The 20633-nt window shown below is 39.0% G+C and overlaps 1 protein-coding gene across 1 annotated transcript in view; it reads right to left on the reverse strand.

The window, feature by feature from the left end:
- The window catches only part of AGBL4 (AGBL carboxypeptidase 4), a gene marked incomplete at its 5' end in the record, with an annotated part of 1767058 nt that overhangs the window by 774243 nt on the left and 972182 nt on the right, over window positions 1-20633 (reverse strand). Inside the window, one exon of the mRNA XM_042781774.1 lies at window positions 14519-14735. Within this exon, the coding sequence (XP_042637708.1) occupies window positions 14519-14735 (217 nt within the window). The remainder of the gene's footprint in view (window positions 1-14518; window positions 14736-20633) is intronic.

A 20633-nucleotide genomic window follows, 5' to 3' on the forward strand; every position in this document is an offset into this window, starting at 1 on the left:
CTCCTTGGGAGGAAGGTCGGGCAATCTACTTCTGTAGTGATACTGTATTAGAAACCCAAGGAGGGGTCACTATGAGTCGGGTCTGACTCAATGGCACATAAGAACAACAACAAATATGTGAGAGTGTATGAGTGTGTGTGTAAATTGTTCTCAGCACATACAGCAAATAGAGAAACATATATTCAAGAAAACCTACTAAATCTTGGGAGGGAAAATGTGGAACAAAATTAAAAAAACACAAAAATGACCAGAATTACTGGTTGGAAAGAGACTGATGGAACTCCCAAGACTATGGCCCTGGGCTACCCTTCGAGCCTAGAAATGGACTCACTTACATGGATTGGCTCTCAGGCCAACAGTAGAAAGACCTACATACAGAACACCTACCACAGGTTGATGCAGCCACCTACTCTAGGGAGATGCACCCCTTGGATCAAGCAGCCGTGAGACACCAGAGGGGTAACATTCACATAGTGGGAAGGCTGGACAGACAGGAATACATGATGAGAGCAGCACAAGGAGGGGGTGGTCATGGGGAGGAGAGTTTTTTACAGTTGGGGATGGTAATCAGGGCCATGAAACCAGATGTGCATGAAATGTTGAATGTAAAACAAGTTTGCTATGTAAATTTACACCGAAAGCGCACACACACATGCACACACATACACAATCTACTAAATCTTGGTAGAACTCTGAAAGTCTGCAGTCTGTGGCATATGAGCCATAATCTACAAAAATCTTAGACCAAAACATAGGAGTAAATCTTCAGGACATTGGGTTAGGCAATTGTTCTTAGACACAACACCAAAAGCGCAAGCAATAAAGAAAAAACAATAGATAAATTAGACAATTAGACTTCATAAAAATTAAAAATATTTGTGCCTCAAATGATACCATCAAGAATATGAAAGACAACCTGAAGAATGGAAGAAAATATCTGCAAATCACATATATCTAATAAGGGACGTGTATCCAGAATATTTAAAGAATTCCTCAAGACCAGGCAACATTTTGTTCTTTTGTACATAAGGTTGCTATGAGGTGAAAATGACTTAATGGCACCTAAGAAGAAGAACAACAACAAGTCAATAATAAAAACAAACTCAATTTGAGAATACACAAAGGAGCTGAATAAACATTTCTTCAAAGTCAATATACAAATGACCAATTAGCACAGAAAATGATGCTCAAGATAATTACTCATCAGGGGAATAAAAGACCCTCTGGCAGTGATATAGAGGTTAAACTGATGGGGAGAGACTAGATGCAAAGCCTCAATTCCTTCAATAAACACCTAAATGCCTGACATACTAGAGCAGTGAATTGATGGAACAGTGAATAAGACAGACATTGTCTTGTTGTCTTCATGGAGCTAAAATTCTTTGGAGGAAGAGAAACATTAAGTGAGTATCCAGAAGTGATAAGTGTTTCATAGGAGAAATAGTGTTGACTACAAAAGCATGTAACTGGGGTTCTTGAACTAGTCTGGGGAAAAAGGTATCAGGGAAGGATCCCATGAGGAAGTGATGTTTAAACTGGATTTAGAAAGCAGAATATAAATTATTTAGGCAAAGGGCTATAGAGAAAAAAATTTCAAGCAGAAGTGTCAGAGTGTATGCAAGTCCTAGGATGGGGAAAAATCCATGGCTCATAGAAGGAATTGTGAGAAGGCAAGTGTAGGCAGAGAAGAGATAATGCGGGGAGTGGGCTATGGAAGGCTGAAGACCTAGGCAGAGGGTAGATTATGTAGGATCTTACAGACCATGTAAAGAATTTATTTTATCTTTAACTACTGAAAGGCCAGAGTGTTCAATTGATCATTTTATGGACACCAAAATCACTGTAAATGGTGGCAGTGGCAGAATGGAGGATAATAAATCCACTACAATTGAGAGGAATGTTCAAGAAGTCAGAAGACAGCAACAAGGAGTGCCTGAGGGTTGTATTTTGATTGATGCAATGAAGTTCAAAAGAGCAAGGACAGTTAATACAAAACTCAGGGGAAAAAATGAACCAGAAATAGCAATTGGTTAATAAGAAGGATGCCAACTTCCAACCTCACTGAAGAAGTGGTCAGTGAAGGAGTTACTCTGTCTCTTGATCAGGCACTACTGGGTAAATGAAGAAGTGAGGGTTAAGTGATGGTTGGGAAGATGACAGAGATTTCCTGGTAGCTAAGGTATCTGTGTGAGCAGGGCAGCAAGTTGAAACTCAACAAAGTATGTGTAAGGGCTTACAATTAAACTTTAAAAATGTACTGCAGGCTAACATTGTATCCTGGGTTCGATCACAGAACAGACAAAGGACATGAGTGGAGAAAAGTGGTGAAATATGAATAAAGTCTGGAATGTAAATAATAGTAATACATTAATACTAATTTCTTAGTTTTGATAAATTCACCATGGTAGATAAGATGTCAACATTGGAGGAAATTAGGAAAAGGTTTAAGGGAACTCTTTATGCTAACTTTCAACTTTTTTATAAATCTAAAATTATTCCAAAATAAAAAGCTTTTTTTTTTCTTCTTTTTAAAGAATATTAGAGAAATAAAAATGACTTTATTTAAAGAACAACAAAAGTCTATTGTAGGGATAGGAGGCCAGTCTGGCTGCCTATAGAAGCTAATGCAAAATTTGGCTACATTTCCAGAGATCTAGCATCCAGAGTAAAATAATTGATAGTCTCATTCTGCTATGGGATGCTTGGATTAACTATAGAGTTTAACATCAGTTTTGACATTTTAAGAAGAAAATTAACAATCTTGATCCTGTCCAGATAAGAACAATAAAGACTATAAGAAATTTAGAAACTGGAATATGAAGAAAAGTAGAAGGATCGAGGTAGGAGGAATGAATTAGCTTGGAGAAGAGAAGACTGATGAGGTGGGTATGGTCATGGTTTTCATATCTCTGCAGACCTGTCCAGGGGCTAAAGGAGTAGGTACACATAAAGTGAGCCAGAGTGGAGCAAGAATCAAAGAGAGGAAGTTACAGGGAAGCACTTCCTTCAGTGGACAGTAGGATTTTCTTGTCATTGGAATGGGGCCCAGGCTGCCTCAAGAGGTGTGTGAGCAGAGGCTGACAGTCACATTTCTGGAATGTTTACAGAAGATGCTGTTCTATACAGCTTAGGGCCTTGCCCATTAGAGATAGTTTTCTGTTTGCAAAACTTGAACGTGACCCTTACAGACCTTACAAACTTTGGAGATTCTGTGAGGTGCTAAAATCAAAGAGACCAGCTTCTCTGGGTATTTCTATGACATTCTCATTACTATACATTGTATATTGGTGATAAAGTTTTCCTCTTGATGTTCTTGGCTACCAAATACCTCTGCCTGTGGGAAGAAAAGCAGTCTGGACATACAGGAAAGAGTTAATTGGACTTCTAGACAAGAAGGTCAGCTGCCACTAGAAGGGGCATCCTAGAGATGTAAGGGTTAAGTGCCATAATGATCTTGTTCCCTGCTGCCTGGTTCTTCACTGTCTCCAGGATAGAGTCCAAGTTCTTCAGCTTGACATTCAAGGCCTTCATGAGCTGGCCTCCACTTACTTCTTTTGCCTCCCCTCTTGTCACCTTTCCTGCTTTCCATAGGCCAATTCTGTATTCCTGACATATGGAACCATTCACAATTGCCAAGACACACTATAGCATACACGTTTTAAAACTCAGTTTAAGCTCCCTCTTCCTGAATGCTTTATTACCTCTGTTATGCCCCTTCTCTGCCTAATATCTATTATTATACAAGGTCTCTTAACATCATTGGTATTATGAGTTTTTATGTATGTGTCACTTACTGCATTGTATACTTCTTGGGGGAAGGTGTGTCTTGTATTAATCTCTGTCTCCTGAACCTATCAGAAGGCTTGACAGGCAGAAGGTGCTCATCTGACAGTTTTAGTATTAAAGAATGGTTTTTCAAGAATTCAGTAAATGATTAGAAACATCAACAAAACATTCCTCTACCCAGGGAGATACAATAACGCAGTGGTTTAGAGCCTACTCTGGAGTCAACAAAAGTTAGGTTTCATAACTAGTTGCAAATTATTTAATGTTATAAAATCTAAGCTCTCAATAGCGTAAATGGGAGGAGATAATACTTGTTACCTCAGAGTTTAAATGCTACAATTATGGATTAAATTGTGTCCTCCAAAAGGATATGTCGAAATCCTAATCACTATACCCACCAGCCACTCCTCGGAAGGAAGGTTGGGCAATCATACTTCCGTAGTGATACTGCCTCGGAAACCCAAGGAGGGGTCGCTATGAGTCAGGGCCGACTCGACGGCACATAACAACAACAACAACAAATACCTATGTGGGACCCTGTTTGGGAATAAGGTTTCTCTTGTGTTGTATCAACAAAATAATACTGGAGTAGGTTGAATCCTAAACCTAATCCCTTCTGAGTGTGTTTTATAAAAAGAAAAATAGACAGAGAGACACACACACAGGGGGGAGATGCCACGTGAGGATCCATTTACAAGCCAAGAAACAAGTAACATCCAAGGGTATCAGCAAGCAATCACCCTCCCTAGAGCCGATACTATCATTTGGTCTTCTAGCCTCCAGGACTGTGAGATAACAAATTTCTGTTCTTTAAAGCCACCTGCTTTGTGTTATTTTGTTAAAGCAGCCCTAGGAAACTAAGATAACTACCTTCTAAGTGAAGCTTTCCCCAAACCTCCTTATCTTCTGTTCCTGATTTAATTTTATTGATATTTTCAGTTTCCTGCTAGAATGTAAGCCCCATGAGGACATGAACTTTTTGCCTGCTTTCACTGCTATATCCCAGGACCCTAGAATGTGCTGGTCATGTGGTAGGCACCCAATAGTAATGTTATTGTTGTTATTATTATCTGCTGCTGAATTTGGATCAACTCCTGACTCATAGCAACCACGTGCACAACAGAACAAAATACTGTCCAATCCTGAGCCATCCCTGTGATCAGTTGTAGACTGGATTATTGTGACCTATTGGGTTTTTACGGGTGATTTTTGGAAGTAGATCACCAGCCCTTTCTTTCCATTCCTTAAAATGTGCCATCTTAGTCTGTTAGCTCCACTGAAACCTATACATTATCATAGCTACATGCAAGCCACCAATGACAGGCAGGTGGTGGCTGAACTGGCTAGGAATCAAATCCAGGTCTTCTACATGGAAGGTGAGAAGTCCACCACTGAACTACCAATGACCTCTCAATAATAATACGAACCATACAGTAGTGATATTATGAGGATCAAATGTCATGATGTATTTAAAGTTCATAAAATTAAGTCTGACACATTCTAAGGACTCAGTAACTACTGAGAATTCCTGGGTAGTGCAAACAGTTAAGTGTTCAACTAATAGCCAAGAGTTGGCAGTTTGAGTCCATTCAGAGGCCTCAGAAGATGGATCTGGTGATCTGTTTCTGAAAGGTCACAGCCTGAAAAACCCTATGAAGCAGTTCAACTCTGTACACGTGGGGTCCCCATGAGTTGGAAATGACTAGATGGCAACTAATAACAACAACAACAATAACTATTAAAAAAAGAAAAAGAAAGAAAAAACAAACTCACTGCTGTTGAGTCTATTAGAGTTATTATTTAAAACAAAAGGCAGATTAAGAGGCAACATTCCCAATAGGCTAATGTGTGAAACATACAATCTAGGCCTCATGGACATTTAAACCATTATTTTATGTTGGAGATGGAAAGAATGCTTGAAATCATCTGGCTGAACTTTCTGAGTCCCATAGAGGGGAGTGCTTTTTCAAAGGTCATAGAGCCAACCAGTGGCATAGCCTAGATAATATTTCTCTCATATAAATTGCTATCTGGTGATTCCTTAAAATGCACCATTGGATTATTTTCTTTGTTAGGCAATTCCTTTGGGTGAGTATGCCTAAGTATGGGAATAGACCTCTCCATCTAATTTTTTCATACACACTCACACTCATAAATACACACTGAGCTATGCATCCATCTAATTGGACAATGACATATGAAAATAATACCACAGTTTACTGTGTCTGACAGTATAAGGGTTATTTGATTTAAACAACTAATATTTGTCAGTTAAAATCTACTTCTGCTATGTCTGAATGAGAAGACTGGTAAATCTTACTCCCAAATGCAAAATTAGTTGAACAACATAGGCATAGACAAATATTTCAGTACTAGAAATTGACCAAAGGCATACATCAATCTGATAATGATTGTGCTTTAAAAATTGCTGAGTGTCATGTAATAACAGTGCAAATCTGTGGTATTCTGGCCTATGGCTGTGCCATCCTCCCCCTAGCTTGGTGGAAGCAGGGTTCTGTTAGGGTATGGCAGGTTGCAAGGATTGGCATCTTCTTTGCCATCATTGAAGAAGCTCACTAAATTTAGTGAGAGAGACAATATACACACCCAGCAGCATTGTCTGCAGAAATAATCATCCCAGAGGCAAGTGAATAAGGAGTGCCAACGACTCAACTAGCCTGTGGTTGCAAGGTTGGAACAAGCATATTCCTGGCTGAGGCTTGGTATAGGCAGAGCAGAGAGCAGAGAAGACCCAAGACAGCCACACACTCCTTACCAAACCTTGAGGCTGCACATACTTGCACTGCTTTTGCTGTTGTTAGGTGCTTCTGAGTTGGTCTGGACACAGAGAAACCCGATGTACAATAGAACGAAATGCTGTGTGGTCCTGTGCCATCTTCACAATCATTGCTATGCTTAAGCCCATCGCTGCGGCCACTGCATCAATTCATTTTGTTGCGGGTCTTCCCCTTTCTCACTGAGACTCTACACATGATATCCTTCTCCAGGAACTGGTCCTTTCTGATAACATGACCACAGTACAAGAGATTAAGTCTGGCCATTCTTGATTCTAAGTAGCATTCTAACTGTATTTTTTCCAAAAGAGATTTGTTCTTCTGGAAGTCCATGGTATTTTCAATGTTCTTTGCCAATACCACAATTAAATGCATCAGTTATTCTTTGGTCTTCCTTATTCATTGTCCAGTTTTCACATGCATATAAGGCTATTGAAAAGACCGTGGCTTGGGTCAGCCTGCACCTTAGTCTTCAAAGTGACGTTTTTGTTCTTAAACACTTTAAAGAGGAATTTTGCAGTCGATCTGCCCAATGCAGTATGTTGTTTGGTTTCTTGACTGCTGTTTCCATGGGTGCTGATTGTGGAGCCAAGTAAAATAAAATCTTTGACAATTTCAATCTTTTCTCTGCTTATCGTGATGTTGCTTATTGGTCCAGTTACAAGGATTTTACTTTTCTTTTTGTTGTGGTGTTTATCCATGCTAAAGGCTGTAGTCTTTAAGAAACACAAAAGAAAAAGTATAATCCAAGGAAGATTTGAAAATGTCCTGAAGTGTGACTGTGCTTCTTATCCACACACAGATCCATCTCTAGAGAATGGAAGCCTTACTGGTTCAGGATGCTTGAGTATAACCTCAGCCCAACAACAGCTGACCACTAACATACACAGACACAGGGCTGATCCCCTAGAAATGGAGATTTAAAGACAGAAAGAAAGAATTAAAGTAAACAGACATATCAGAGAAAGGTATCAGAACAATTTAATGGGTATAGGATAGTCTTGTTAACAAATGGTGCTGGAACAAATGGATATCCACATGCAAACAAATAGACTCTTACCACACACCATACAAAAATTAACTCAAAATAGGTCACAGACTTAAATGTCACCTAAATGTATAAATTTTATAAGAAAACATAGGATAAAATATTTATAACCTTTGGTTGGGCTAAGAGTTCCTAGGACAAAAAAAAATGATACATAAAATAAGAAGATGATAAATTAGGCTTCAAAATTTAAAACTTCTGCTCTTTAAAACATACTGCTAAGAGAATGAATGACAACCCATAAATTGAGGGGCAATATCTGCAAGCATGTATCTTATAAAGTACTTGTATCCTGAATGTACAAAAAAAAAAAAAAAACCAATCTAATAATAAAAAAATAAACAACCCAATTAAACAAAATGAGCAAAAGATTTGAACTGACACACCACCAAAGAAGCTATACAAATGGCAAATAAGTACATGATAAGATACTCAACATAATTAGCCATAGGGAAATACTAATTAAAATTTCAAATGAGATATCACTACCAAACCAAAAACCAATTGCGGTCAAGTCAGATCCAACTCAAAGTGACCCCTCTTGAGTTTCCTAGATGGTATCACTACAGAATTAGATTGCCCAATCTTCCTTTGGAGGTCTGGCTGGTGGGTTTGAACCACCAGCCTTCTGGTTAGCAGTCAAATACTTAGGCACTATGCCACCAGATATATCACTACATATCCATTAAAATGGCTATAATAAAAAAATAGACAATACCAAGTGTTGGCAATATGTGAATAAACTGGTAATCTTCCTACACTGCAGGTGGGAATATTAAACGGTACTACAATTTTGGAATACCATTTGGTGGTTTTTTGAAAAGTTGAACATAAACTAACCATATGAACCAATAATCTACTCTTAGAAAAATATTCAACAGAAATGAAATCAAGGACATGTACATGAAGGTTTATAGCAGCATTATTCATAATAGACCCAAATTAGAAACAAACGAAATTTCTCTCAACTGGCAAATGGGATAAAAAACAAAAGCAAAACGAACAAAAACAATGTGGTATATCCTTCCAAAGGAATACTATTCAGAAAAAAGGATGAATGAACAACTGATGCATGCTACAACATGTATGACTCTCAAAAACATTATGATAAGCAAAAGAAGCCGATGCAAAAAAACTACATCGTGTATGATTCTATTTATATGAAATATCCAGAAGTGGCAAATGTATAGGGTCTGAAAGCAAATAAATAGTTACCTAGGGCTAGGAGTACAAGTGGGGATTAACAAAGGAACTTTTTAGGGTAATGAAAATGTTCTAAAATGGGATTGCTTCACTATACATTTACCGAAAATCATAGAATTTTATTATTACAATGGGTGAATTTTATGGTTTCTAAATTAGACCTAAATAAAGTTGTCAACACAAAAAGATACATAAAGATAACTCCCATGATATCTTTATTTTAAATGTCAGATTATAGTTTTGATGCATACACAAAGGGGTTTTGTTTGATAGGGTCAGTAGGGGCCACTGGTGGGTAATAAATCAAAATGCCATTTTGATTACATAATTATAAGCAACTATGCCCATGGTGATTAATAGTTCCAGCCCTAGAAATTCAAAATCTTGCCTCCTGCTTGCTCTCTCTAAGACCTCGACTTTGGCATGTTTAGTCTCCCCACTTGTAATTATCCTCCCTACAAATTGGAATAAGGATTAACTAATTATAGTGATGCCTTCAAACACAAGCCATATCAAACACCCTGGTAACCAAGAATTGTCCTGTCTGCAAAAGTATGCCTTTAAGAAAGACTTGAAGTCTCTGGTATCTGTTTCAAAGTCTAGAACAGAGGACAGAGTCAACTCACAAAGCTCCCCCTAATCTAGCAGGCCCAGCAGAGGTACATCCTGTACTATAATTAAGTTTACTTTCTTAAGATGCTGCTCTGTATAAGGTGATCCCTTTCTCAAAAATTTACTGTCTGTCCCAATAGGCCCAATGTAGGAAGCAGCAATGAGTCAAATCAAAGAGCTAGGACGTGCTGATAGAAGTCATGAGTTTAAATCCTGGCCTTGACACTAATTGCTACGTGGCCTTAGCTAAGAAACTTATATTTTCAGTCTCAGATTACTTATCCCCCAAACTGGGGTAATGTTGCCTACTCCATAAAACTTTTATGAAGAATAAACAAGATAGTATATATAACATTCCTGACTCAGTGTCTGTTGAATCTGAATAAAGGATGCACCTAAAATTCCTGGATATATCACAACCAAGGCTTCATATTATTTGACCCCAATCTCCTTGTCTACCCTAACATTTCAGTACCCCTCAATAAGAATTTCCTATTCATCATACAATGACTAAGGCGGTTCCTGCTTTCTAGGCTACCTTCTCCCCAACTCGATCTATGGTAATCCTACCCATCTTTCAAGACTAAATTTAAAGCCCACTTCCTCCATTGTGGTATATCTGGTGCACTGTCTAAGGCATTTTACTGCTAACCAGAAGCCTGGTGGTTCACACTGACCAGCCACTCCTTGGAAGGAAGATTGGGCAATCTACTTCTGTAGAGATACCACCTTGGAAACCCAAGGAGGGAATCCTCCATGGTATTTTTTCTGTTCACTAACTTTTTAAACATTTCATAGCATCTTTAATTATATACTTTATTATTATAGCCATTTGGACATGTCCTATTTCCTTTGGTAAGAATACATTTCTGGAAGTCCACAAAGACTTGTGCTAACTATTTATATATACCCACAGTGCCTCTCACAGGGTCTGAAGTAGGACAAGGTATCAGGTTTTTTTTCCCCCTAATTAAGGAATTCCTCTAATAATAATTTCAAAATCTCTCCTTAAACCCACTTTGTCCACTTTATAGATGAAAGGTGAAATAGCTTTCAAGGTCATGCAAGTAGTTGGGTATTAGAGCTATAAGAGAATTCAGACTTCCTAGGGCAGAGATTCAATATTCATTCTCCTCTTCATCCATAGCTATAAAACTACCAATTTCTCACTGGAAACAGCCTCCCAGAATAGACTTCATTTTCCATGCTTCCTATAGTTAAGGGTAGACATGAATTCTAGTAAATGGGATACCAGTGGAAATGCCACATAACTGCTTCTTCTCCTTTATCTCCCACTTCCTTCATCCTGCTGCCTGGAACATGGACATGATGGTAGAAGTCCATATTGGATCATGAGATTCAGAGCCACAACTTAGAGATAACAGAGCAGAAAGCTGAAGAACTCTTTCAGGGTTTTGAAGAGGAGAGGCACAATACCATCAGTATTTTGCCTACTTCTAGATTTTTATCTTTCTATGCATCTCTGGGTGACATAAGTGCTTAAGTGTTTGACTTAACCCTATGGAGCAGTTTTATTCTACATACATAGGGTCGCCATGAGTTGGAATCAACTTTATAGTAACTACCAACAGCAACAGACTTGTACATTAGAGAGAAATAAGGTTCTATCTTGATTAAGTTACTGTTAGTTATTTTAGATATCTTTTTGGCAGCCTTACTTACCCTACTATATCTCTTATCAGCTTTCTGCTGCTCTCTGCTTTTCACACTGCCTCCAAATATACATCTTAATTAATTTCATCCATTCAATAATTCGCTAAATAAATATTCAATACAAACCAACATTCTGCTTGGCATAAATCTGGGAGGAGCCTTGGGTGGACACAAGAATTAAATACCCAGATCTTGCTCTTAAAAGTCACAAGTATTGAATGAACTGCTCATTCTTTTAAATCATATTACATCATATGTCTGGTAAATATCCATCTTAGAATTTCTCTGACATCTCAAATAATCTGTCCCCAGTAACATATTGTTGTTGATCAGAGCATGTGTTTGATATGTTCTATTTGCCTCTCTATATCCACTCTTCACCCTTCTCCCCTCTTTTCTTTGGTCTGGGCAGCTGATCACTATCAATTGTAGCCTTGTCCTGTGGCTTCCAGTTGGGTTGGTCAATAGGGGACTTAGCAGATCAGAAAGAAGCAAGAGAATAAAGTCTATGCATTTATTTTCTTCAGCTCCCTCTTTGAAGGGTCATCTCAGATTTTGTTCCTCAACTGAAGGTCATTCTTCCTTTCAAGGGGCTTACTACAAGACTCCTTTATACTGGGTTCTGGTAACCATTCTTACCCTTCATAACCTTTGAGCTGTTCCCAACCACAGGGAATTGCACTATACTTTGTGTCATATGTCACACACTGCCCACACCTTTTAAATAGCCCATTTATTAAACCTTCTTCAAATTATCCTAATTTGAGTCTGCCATCTGTTTCCTGCTAACATGCTGACTGATACACCATGTGTCCCAATTTTAAGTTCAAAATATATAGGTACCAGATACACATGAGACCTCATAGAAGCACTTTTGGGAAGAGGGTTAGAGCAGAAGGAATATTTTAACAAAATCTTAGAGCATAGAGAATCTCAGACTATAAGGATATCACAACCACTAGCTTTTGAGACCAAAAAGACATCTGAGCCATAGCCAGGACCTCTTTATTTTTCTTTGATTGTGTATTCCAGACTAGACTTGGTGACCTTTATATAGTTCAGCTATGAAAATTTTTATTAGAAGTGGGGCCCACTTCTAGGTTGAAACCACAGTCACTAGGCAGAGTCCACTTCTCCATCACCATATACCAGATCTCCAAGTATCCTACCTCCTGCCAATTCTCTCAGTATTCTCATTTGGGACCTTTAGAGACTACTCAATATGCCCACTTTAGAGGTACAATCCACACTTCTAAAAGAGTGATAACATGCCACACTTCTTATCATCTGCTTATTCTTTACTAGAAACCAAAGTATTGTTAAAGGCAAAGAGAAAAACTTACAGTATCCTGCATTCAGTATGAAGAACAATTTCACATTCCTGGTTTGGGTAGGAGAAGGACAGAGGAAAAGAGAGAAGGAAGGTGTAGTAGGCAGAATAATGCCCTCCTACCCCAAAGATGTCCATGTCCTGATTCCTGTAACCTGTGAATGAATTATCTTACATGACAGAGGGAACATTTTGGATTTGATTAAGTTAAAGATCTTGTGAGAAGGGAGATTATCCTGGATTATCTGGGTGAGTTCCACATAATCATAAGGGTACTTTAAATTAAAAAGGTAGTCAGCAGCAGGGCTGCATGAAAAAGACCAGCCTAGCCATTATGGGCTTTGAAGATGGAAGAGTACCAGGAGACACAGAATGCAGACAGCCTCAAGAAGCTGCGAAGATCAAGGAAATGGATTGTTCCCTAGAGCCTTCAGAGTGAATACAGCCATGTGACGTGTTGATTTTAGCCCAGTGAGACTGATTTCAATCTTCTGACCTCCAGAACTGTAGATAATAAATGTGTGTTGTTTTAAGCCACCTACTCTGTGGTAATTTTTTATGTCAGCAACAGTAAACTAATACATAATGGAAGACTGGATTCTTCATACCCCAGAGCATGGAACTGAGACAGGGAAAAGGGATCAGGAACTTATAGATGACACAGAGACAGACCACACTGAAGTCATAACAAACAGACTATATACTGCTGGTTTAAGATCAGGAAACGTGTGCATCAGTGTTGTACCTTTTCATCATACTTCTCCAATCTGTATGTTGAGCAAATAATCTGAGAAATGGACTATGTGAAGAAATACACAGAATATCAGGATTAGAGAAAGATTCATGAACAACCTGAGATATGCAAATGACACAACCTTGCTTGTTGAAACTGAAGACTTGAAGCACTTACTGATGAAGATTAAAGACTACAGCCTTCAGTATGGATTACACCTTAAAGAAAACAGAAATCCTCACAACTGGACCAACAAGAATGATAAATGCAGAAAAGATTGACATTGTCAATGATTTAATTTTACTTGGATCCAGAATCAACACCCATGGAAGCAGCAGTCAAGAAATCAGATGTCGTATAGCGCTGGGCAAATTTGCTTGCAATAGATCTCTTTAAAGTATGAAGAAGTAAACATGTCACTCTGAAGACTTAGGTGCATCTAACCTAAGCCACAGTATTTTCAATAGCCTCATATGCATGTGAAAGTTAAACAATGAACAAGGAAGACAAGAAAAATTGATACATTTGAATTATGGTGTTGGTGAAGAATGTTGAATAAACCATGGACTGCCAGAAAAAAGGAACAAATCTGTCTTGGAAGTACAGCCCAGAATGTTCCTTGAAAGAGAGGATAGAGAGACTTCATCTCATGTACTTTGGACATGTTATCAGGAGGAACCAGTCCCTGGAGAATGACATCATGCTTGGTGAAGTAGAGGGTTAACAAAAAAAGAGGAAAACTCTCAGTGAGATGGACTGACACAGTGGCTGCAACAATGAGCTCAAACATAGCAATGATTGTGAAGATGGCGCAAGACTGGGCAGTGTTTCTTCCTGTTATACAAAGAGTTACTATGATTTGGAACCAACACAATGGCACCTAAGGACAACAACAACATACACCATTTGCTAACCTTTACTGCATGCATGCAAGCTGGATTCACTGAGAAACAAATTTATTCTTCATCTCAGAAGCTCACACTCATAAAATGCTTTCATGCCTTTGGTAACACCCGGTAGAAGCATTCTTCTTTTCTTTCAAATGTTTTGTGATTCACCAGAACTTTTGTATTATATTAGAGTTTTATAAGCTACAATCAGAGGAAGGGCAAGCATCTGTCTTATATCTTATCCAGTTACTTCCTGGTGCCCTTGGAACAATGAATTACACAATAAAAATAGTAATTTGTAAAAGTCCAAGAGCATATAGTCTACTAAGCACTAACGTTCATTATTTGCACTCTACAGAAAACAAAACAAAACAAAATCCCATTGCTAAGACCCTACCCCAAGGCTGCCTAATTCTGAATGGCATCCCCATTCAGCACAGGGCTTACCACGCTCTGGCCCAGCTGCTCACGAAAGAAGTAATCCATGTTTCTCTTCTGCAGGCTGTCAAGGTAATGCTGGAAGCGAGTGTATGTGTATGGGTAGCAGTAAGCAAACTGATAAATGTCATCTTCTCGGTCAAAACAAAATGCAAAGGACATCACATAATTCTTCCTATGGTCTGGGCAGCGGTAGTAGTAAACATTTTTAGGTGGCAGCCTTTGCCTGAAAGACACAAAGAAATTTGGACATATCAGGTAATTGTTTAAGCTTTAAAAGTAGTAAACAAAATAAAAGCCCAGGAGAAAAATTATAACAGTAAGAATCCTGGATGAGGACAAGAACGGATATATGCACACCCATGTTCAATGCAGCAAAAAGATGGAAACAACCTATGTGCCCATCAACAGAAGAATGGATAAGCAAACTATGGTACATACAAACAATGGAATACTATGCAACTGTAAAGAATAACGTAGAATCTGCAAAACAATGCATAATGTGGATGAACTTGGAGGACATTATGCTGAGTGAAATAAGTCAATCACAGAAGGACAAATATTGTGTTAGTCCATTACTGTAAGAAGTCAAGGAAAGGTTTATATATGGAAGGGATTTTTTTTTATGGTTACCAGGAGGGAAGGGGCAGGGAAGGAACACTGTTAGATAGGTAGAGACAAGTATTTATTTGGGTAAAGAGAAGGGCAATGTACCAAATGTGAGTGATTAACACAGTGGCACTGAGGAAGAGGAAGACATAGAGAGATGCATGGGAGGTACAGAGAACAAAGATGAAGCCTTTTGCACCTACAGTAGTGTATTGTCAGTGAAGGCAAACATTGATCTATGGGTGGATAGATGGGTGGACAGGCTGAACCATTAGGTATGTCTATGCAGGGGGGAGGAGCTCTGATGGCATCGTGCCTAAGGCACTTGACTGCTAACCAGAGGGCTGGCGGTTCAAACCCACCAGCCACTCCTTGGGAAGGAAGGTTGGGCAATCTACTTCCGTAGTGATAGCACCTTGGAAACCCAAGAAGGGGTCATTATGAGTTAGGTCCGACTCAATGGCACATAACAACAACAATGCAGGGGGGAGTGTGCCCAAGACCATGTAAAGGGTTGCCAGATAATGTTTCTACAGGTGTATTTGTATGTTCTGTAAGAATTCCCAGGTGTACAGTAGAGCTGACAAGGGACAAGGTTGTAGTCACTTCTTGGCCAGAGCCAGCTACCCAGAAGGAGACAGTACTTGGACCTGTGGGCTTGGGACCATAGTTGCAGGGGACATCAAGCCCAATTGGCATAGCATGCTACACAAAACATTGTTCCACATCCTACTTTGGTAAGTAGTGACTGGGATCTTAAAAGCTTGCAAGGGGCCATCTAGATGCAACGATGGGTCTCTCCTCATCCAGAGCAAAGAAAAATAAATAAAACCAAAAACACATGGAAACAATTAGTCCAAGTGACTGGTATACCATGTGATCCTCAGCCTATATGACTATGAGACCAGAAGAACTAGATGGTGCCCAGCTACCACTGTCAACCACTCAGAGGGGGATCTATGTAGGAGATCCTGGATAGAGTGGGAGAACAAGCACTAACATTATTTGCACTCTATAGAAAAAAAAAAAATTCCATTGCTAAGACAAAACTCAAAATCATTAAAAAAAAAAAAAAAAAGGACCAGGTTTGCTGGTCTGATAGAGCCTGATGGAACCACTGAGACTATGGCCCTAGCTGCCCTTCACCTTTGGAACTGAACCCACTCCTGTGGCTTCGAGCCAAACAAAAATAGGCATATGCACTGAATATTTACATTCAGCAGATACACTCCTTGGAGAGATCAATTGTGGGGGAACAGAAGGGCTGTGTATGCACAGGGAGACAGCTCAGGAGGCAGGAGTACATGGGAGGGAAGGACAGAGGGAAGAGGTAACTATGGGAAGGAAGTGGGAGTGGAGCTGTTGTGGGAAATTGCAGTCAATGTCATGAAACAAAGTGTATGTGAACTGCTGTATGGAAAAATGAATTTATTCTGTAAACTTTCACCCAAATCACACACACACACACACACACACACACAGAATCCTGGATGGTTGTAAGGGAGAAGGAGGGCAGCACATATGGTTAAAAAACACTTATGGTTAAAAACATAGATTAGAATCTGATAGCACTTTGTCCAATTTCCAGCCCTATCCTTTAGCAACTGCTTGGAAAATGCAAGGTTAAACAAAGATGTACACATTTTCTTCACTCTTTCAAGAACTTTTCATGAGCACCTATTATGGGTCTAGGCTTCAACCTAGAGTCTTCACATAAAATGGTAAATAAGATAGCTGATGTCTCTATTCTATATTCTATTGGGGAAGTAGTCAATACAAAATACAAAATAAGTAGACATGACAGTTATGGAATCTAAAAAAACTGCCTTGAGGGAAATAAAGAATGTGTTATTTCAGAGACACATATGGGGTGTTTACTTTTTCTGGAAAAGTCAGGTTTCTTTATTACAAAACTAATTCAGAGCTTTTAACAACCTAATGGGCATTATGAATATTCAAGATGAGACAAGAATATTTGATATTTGGCCAAATTATTATTTTTCTATAAAGAATCCCATCAGACTAATTTTCCACAGAATAACTTTGGGAAATATTCCTTTAAAATATTCTGTATGAGCAATTTTGCTAAATCATCATGCTCATTGCCCAGAAAGGAACACTGAGACACATACAGGAAGAGGAAAAACACTCCCATTACTTCTTTACACTAAACCACTCCACAGGCGCATTTCCCCCTGATATACTTTATGATATCCAAAGTCTTCACGATGTTTGCCTGCATGGGATGCCTCTCATTTCTGTCTTTTCAAATCCCACTAATCCTACAAAGCCCATTTCAATCTCTGCTTTCTTTATGATCCTCCATTTACAATTCCAAGCCAGTTCAGCTCAGACATTTTTTACTAATTCTTGGTTTAAATCAACTACTTTGTAAGTCTTACCTACTAGGCTCAATTTGGAAGTTCCTTAAAGACAATGTGTTTCTAAGAGGGGAGGCATTGGCACAGTGAGTGTACAATGAAAGGCTCACCTGTAGCAGCTCAACATTCTGAGAAGCCAAGGTGCACAGCAGCATATGGGGGAAGGTGTAAGATGAGGGTATAAGAAATAAGGCCTAAGATAACAAAATGGTACTGGCTCTAGGTATACCAACCTAGAGAAAACTATTAAGAGATCAAAGAACCTTATAACATGACAAGATTTGTTGCAAAATTTTATTCTATCGCAGTATCTTTCTGAGGCCAAATGAGAAAGACCAGGGTGCCTCAGTGGCCAGGATAGGAGATAAGGCTGTGGGCTTCTACTGGAAGAGCAGTGGTTACATGGTACTGGTGCTTTACTTGTACAAAGCAAAGATATAGATACCAAACATTCAGTACAACATGGCTCCTGTGATGTCAAATCACAGTGGCTTTTATTATATGCTGTAACACTGGATGTTATAAATCCCATCTAAATATTAACTGGAATGCAAAGAGGAAAAGAGGATTATAAGAAGGAAAGAAAGAAAAGTAGGATGGAGATTGAGGGAGAAATGAGGGAAAAGAAGAAGGAAAATGAGTGGTGAGTACCTGGTATAGAGTTCATTTAGTATCTGATTTAATCATCACACATCATAATAATTCTGTCAAGTGAGTATTGTTTATCCATAGGAGATGAGGTCATGGAGGTTTACAAAAGTTGAGACGCTTATACATGGTCCCAGGCTAGGTAATGGCAGAGCTGTGATTCAAATTTATTTATCTGATTCCAAGTCCAGTATCTATATTATTCTTCCATGGTTCCTTTAATTCCCAGATGTGAGAGTGTACAAAAGGCAATAGGCAACAGACAATGTAAAATGGTGGAATGATAAGGAATTCATCATGGCTGAAGTGTAAAAAGTGAGAAAGGGAGTGGTAAGAAATGTATCTAACAAGGAAAGCAGAAGTCAGGTTAGAAATAAACTATGTAAATGATGTTAACAAAATTAGACATTATTCTGAAGATTACAGAAAACCTCTGAAGGGTTTTAATAAGTTAATTACCATGACTGTGTCAATCTAAGAGATTGATAAGGATGTCAGGGCTTCACAAGTGTAGAGAGAGGACCGATTTGATTACATTAGCAGAAATAGTGGCTGAAGTAAGACTATGGGGTCTAACATAGGTCAGAACTTGAAAGTGTCAAGAAAGAGAACAGGATGATAGAGATATACAGCATAAGCCACAAAGGAACAAGTTTTTTTTTTTTTTTTAAATTATTGGTAGTATCAAGGGATGTTTGTACATGAACTTAGGTCTACCAATAGATTCTATTAGCCTCCTACTCCCAAAGAAGAAGCCCTGGTGTTGCAATGGTTAAAGTGCTTAGCCACTAACCAAAAGGTCAGTGGTTCAACCCCATCCAGAGACTCTGCAGGAGAAAAGACCTGATGATCTGCTCCCCCAATGATATAGCACCTAGGAAAGCTGTGGGGCAGTTTGATTCTGCCCTATAGAGTTGCTATGAGTTAGAACTGACTGGACAGCACACAACAGCAACTATTCCCAAAGCCACATAGAATAAACATATAAGTCACAACAGTCTTCTTGTAAAGAAAATATATCTTTAAACCAAACCCCCTAGGCACACCTTCCAACCAGACTGCCACCCTAAACCTTCTTATATTGAAATTTCGGAGCTACCAGTGATAAAGTAGAAAAATAACAACCTGGAAATGCCATGGGTAGTGTAGAGAAAATTTGGTCCCTCCTGATCTTCCTGTGCATAGGGTACAAGAGAATGAGCAGTTCCTCAGATGGCAATGGGAGAAAGAGTGTCCCTCAGGAGAGTCAGACTTAATTCATTGTTTTATTCAACAAAAGTATCACATACTAAGCATAGTTTGGTTAAGACAAGAGGTGAAGGAAGAGATGGGCTAAGAGATTAGGATCCAAGTGAGATTATCAACCATGGAGCTGAGTTTGAGAGGAAAAATGGAAAATAGACAGTTTTGGATAGAGAAGAGAACAATATATAGCCAAGTTTAGAGAGAAAATAGAATAGTGCAGAGATGAGGATATATATAGAAAAGAGTTCTGTATTTGTGAAGTGATTGAAGATTTGGAGTTCTATATTTGTGAAGTGATTGAAGATGCAGGAATGTGAGCCTGGTAGTTAAATAATACCAGTTAAAGTGGTCTTGAAGACTCCAGTGTATAGCCTGTGATAGTCCCTCCAGGCCCTGACTCAAAGGATTGAGCCTCCTAGAACCCAGAGTGAGCATGCACAAGGTGATTTCTGCGGTCACAAAGCTACCAGGCTATGAAGCTGATGTTTTCAACTCTTCATTTACTAGTACATTCCATCAGGGTACATGCTTTAAATACAATCACTCCAGCTTTCTGTTTTTTTCCAGCCAAGTTCACAACCTGACTCTGATAGCCTGCCATCTCCACCAGATTTGATTACATACCAACAGGAGAATTCATCTGATCCTTGCAGCTGGCCCAGCTCCTTATCTGGGTGGGTTGGGATCCTAACCTGATTAAGAGACAGAGTGAAGATAATGGGCCCTGGGGTAATCATTCCAGGAAGCTGAGATGCTGCTCAGGGTTCAGATTTTTCAGACTCTGCTGAAAATTTGTACAGAATTCCAATTGAGAATGGTTCAGCAGGCCATATGCATGAGAACTTTCAAGTAACACAAAGAATAAAGGAAAGGGGGCTACTGCTGAGGAGGAGAAATATCTTATTTGGGATGCATTTTTCTTTCTCTCTCTTATTCTGCTTATTATACTTCATCTATGCCTCAAGCATCAGTAAGTGCATTATATGAATTAAAATTTAATCATCACAACCCCTTAAGTTAGGGGTTATTAACCTCCCCTTTACACAGACAAGAACAGAGTGGTTAGAAAAATTAATTAATTAAACTTCTCTTAGGTCACATCCTGTATGGGACCCAGGCCAGCGTGCTGCCAAAAGTCTGTGGTCGGAGGCGGGGCAAGATGGCGGACTAGGCAGAAGGATTGCACAGACCCTCTTCAACAAAGAAAAGGGAAACCAATTAACACAGACACAGAAGATAAT

The sequence above is a fragment of the Orycteropus afer genome, unplaced genomic scaffold (genome assembly GCF_000298275.1).
Source record: "Orycteropus afer afer isolate SDZICR_OR568_19922 unplaced genomic scaffold, OryAfe1.0 scaffold00169, whole genome shotgun sequence".
NCBI classification, from domain to species: Eukaryota; Metazoa; Chordata; class Mammalia; order Tubulidentata; family Orycteropodidae; genus Orycteropus; species Orycteropus afer.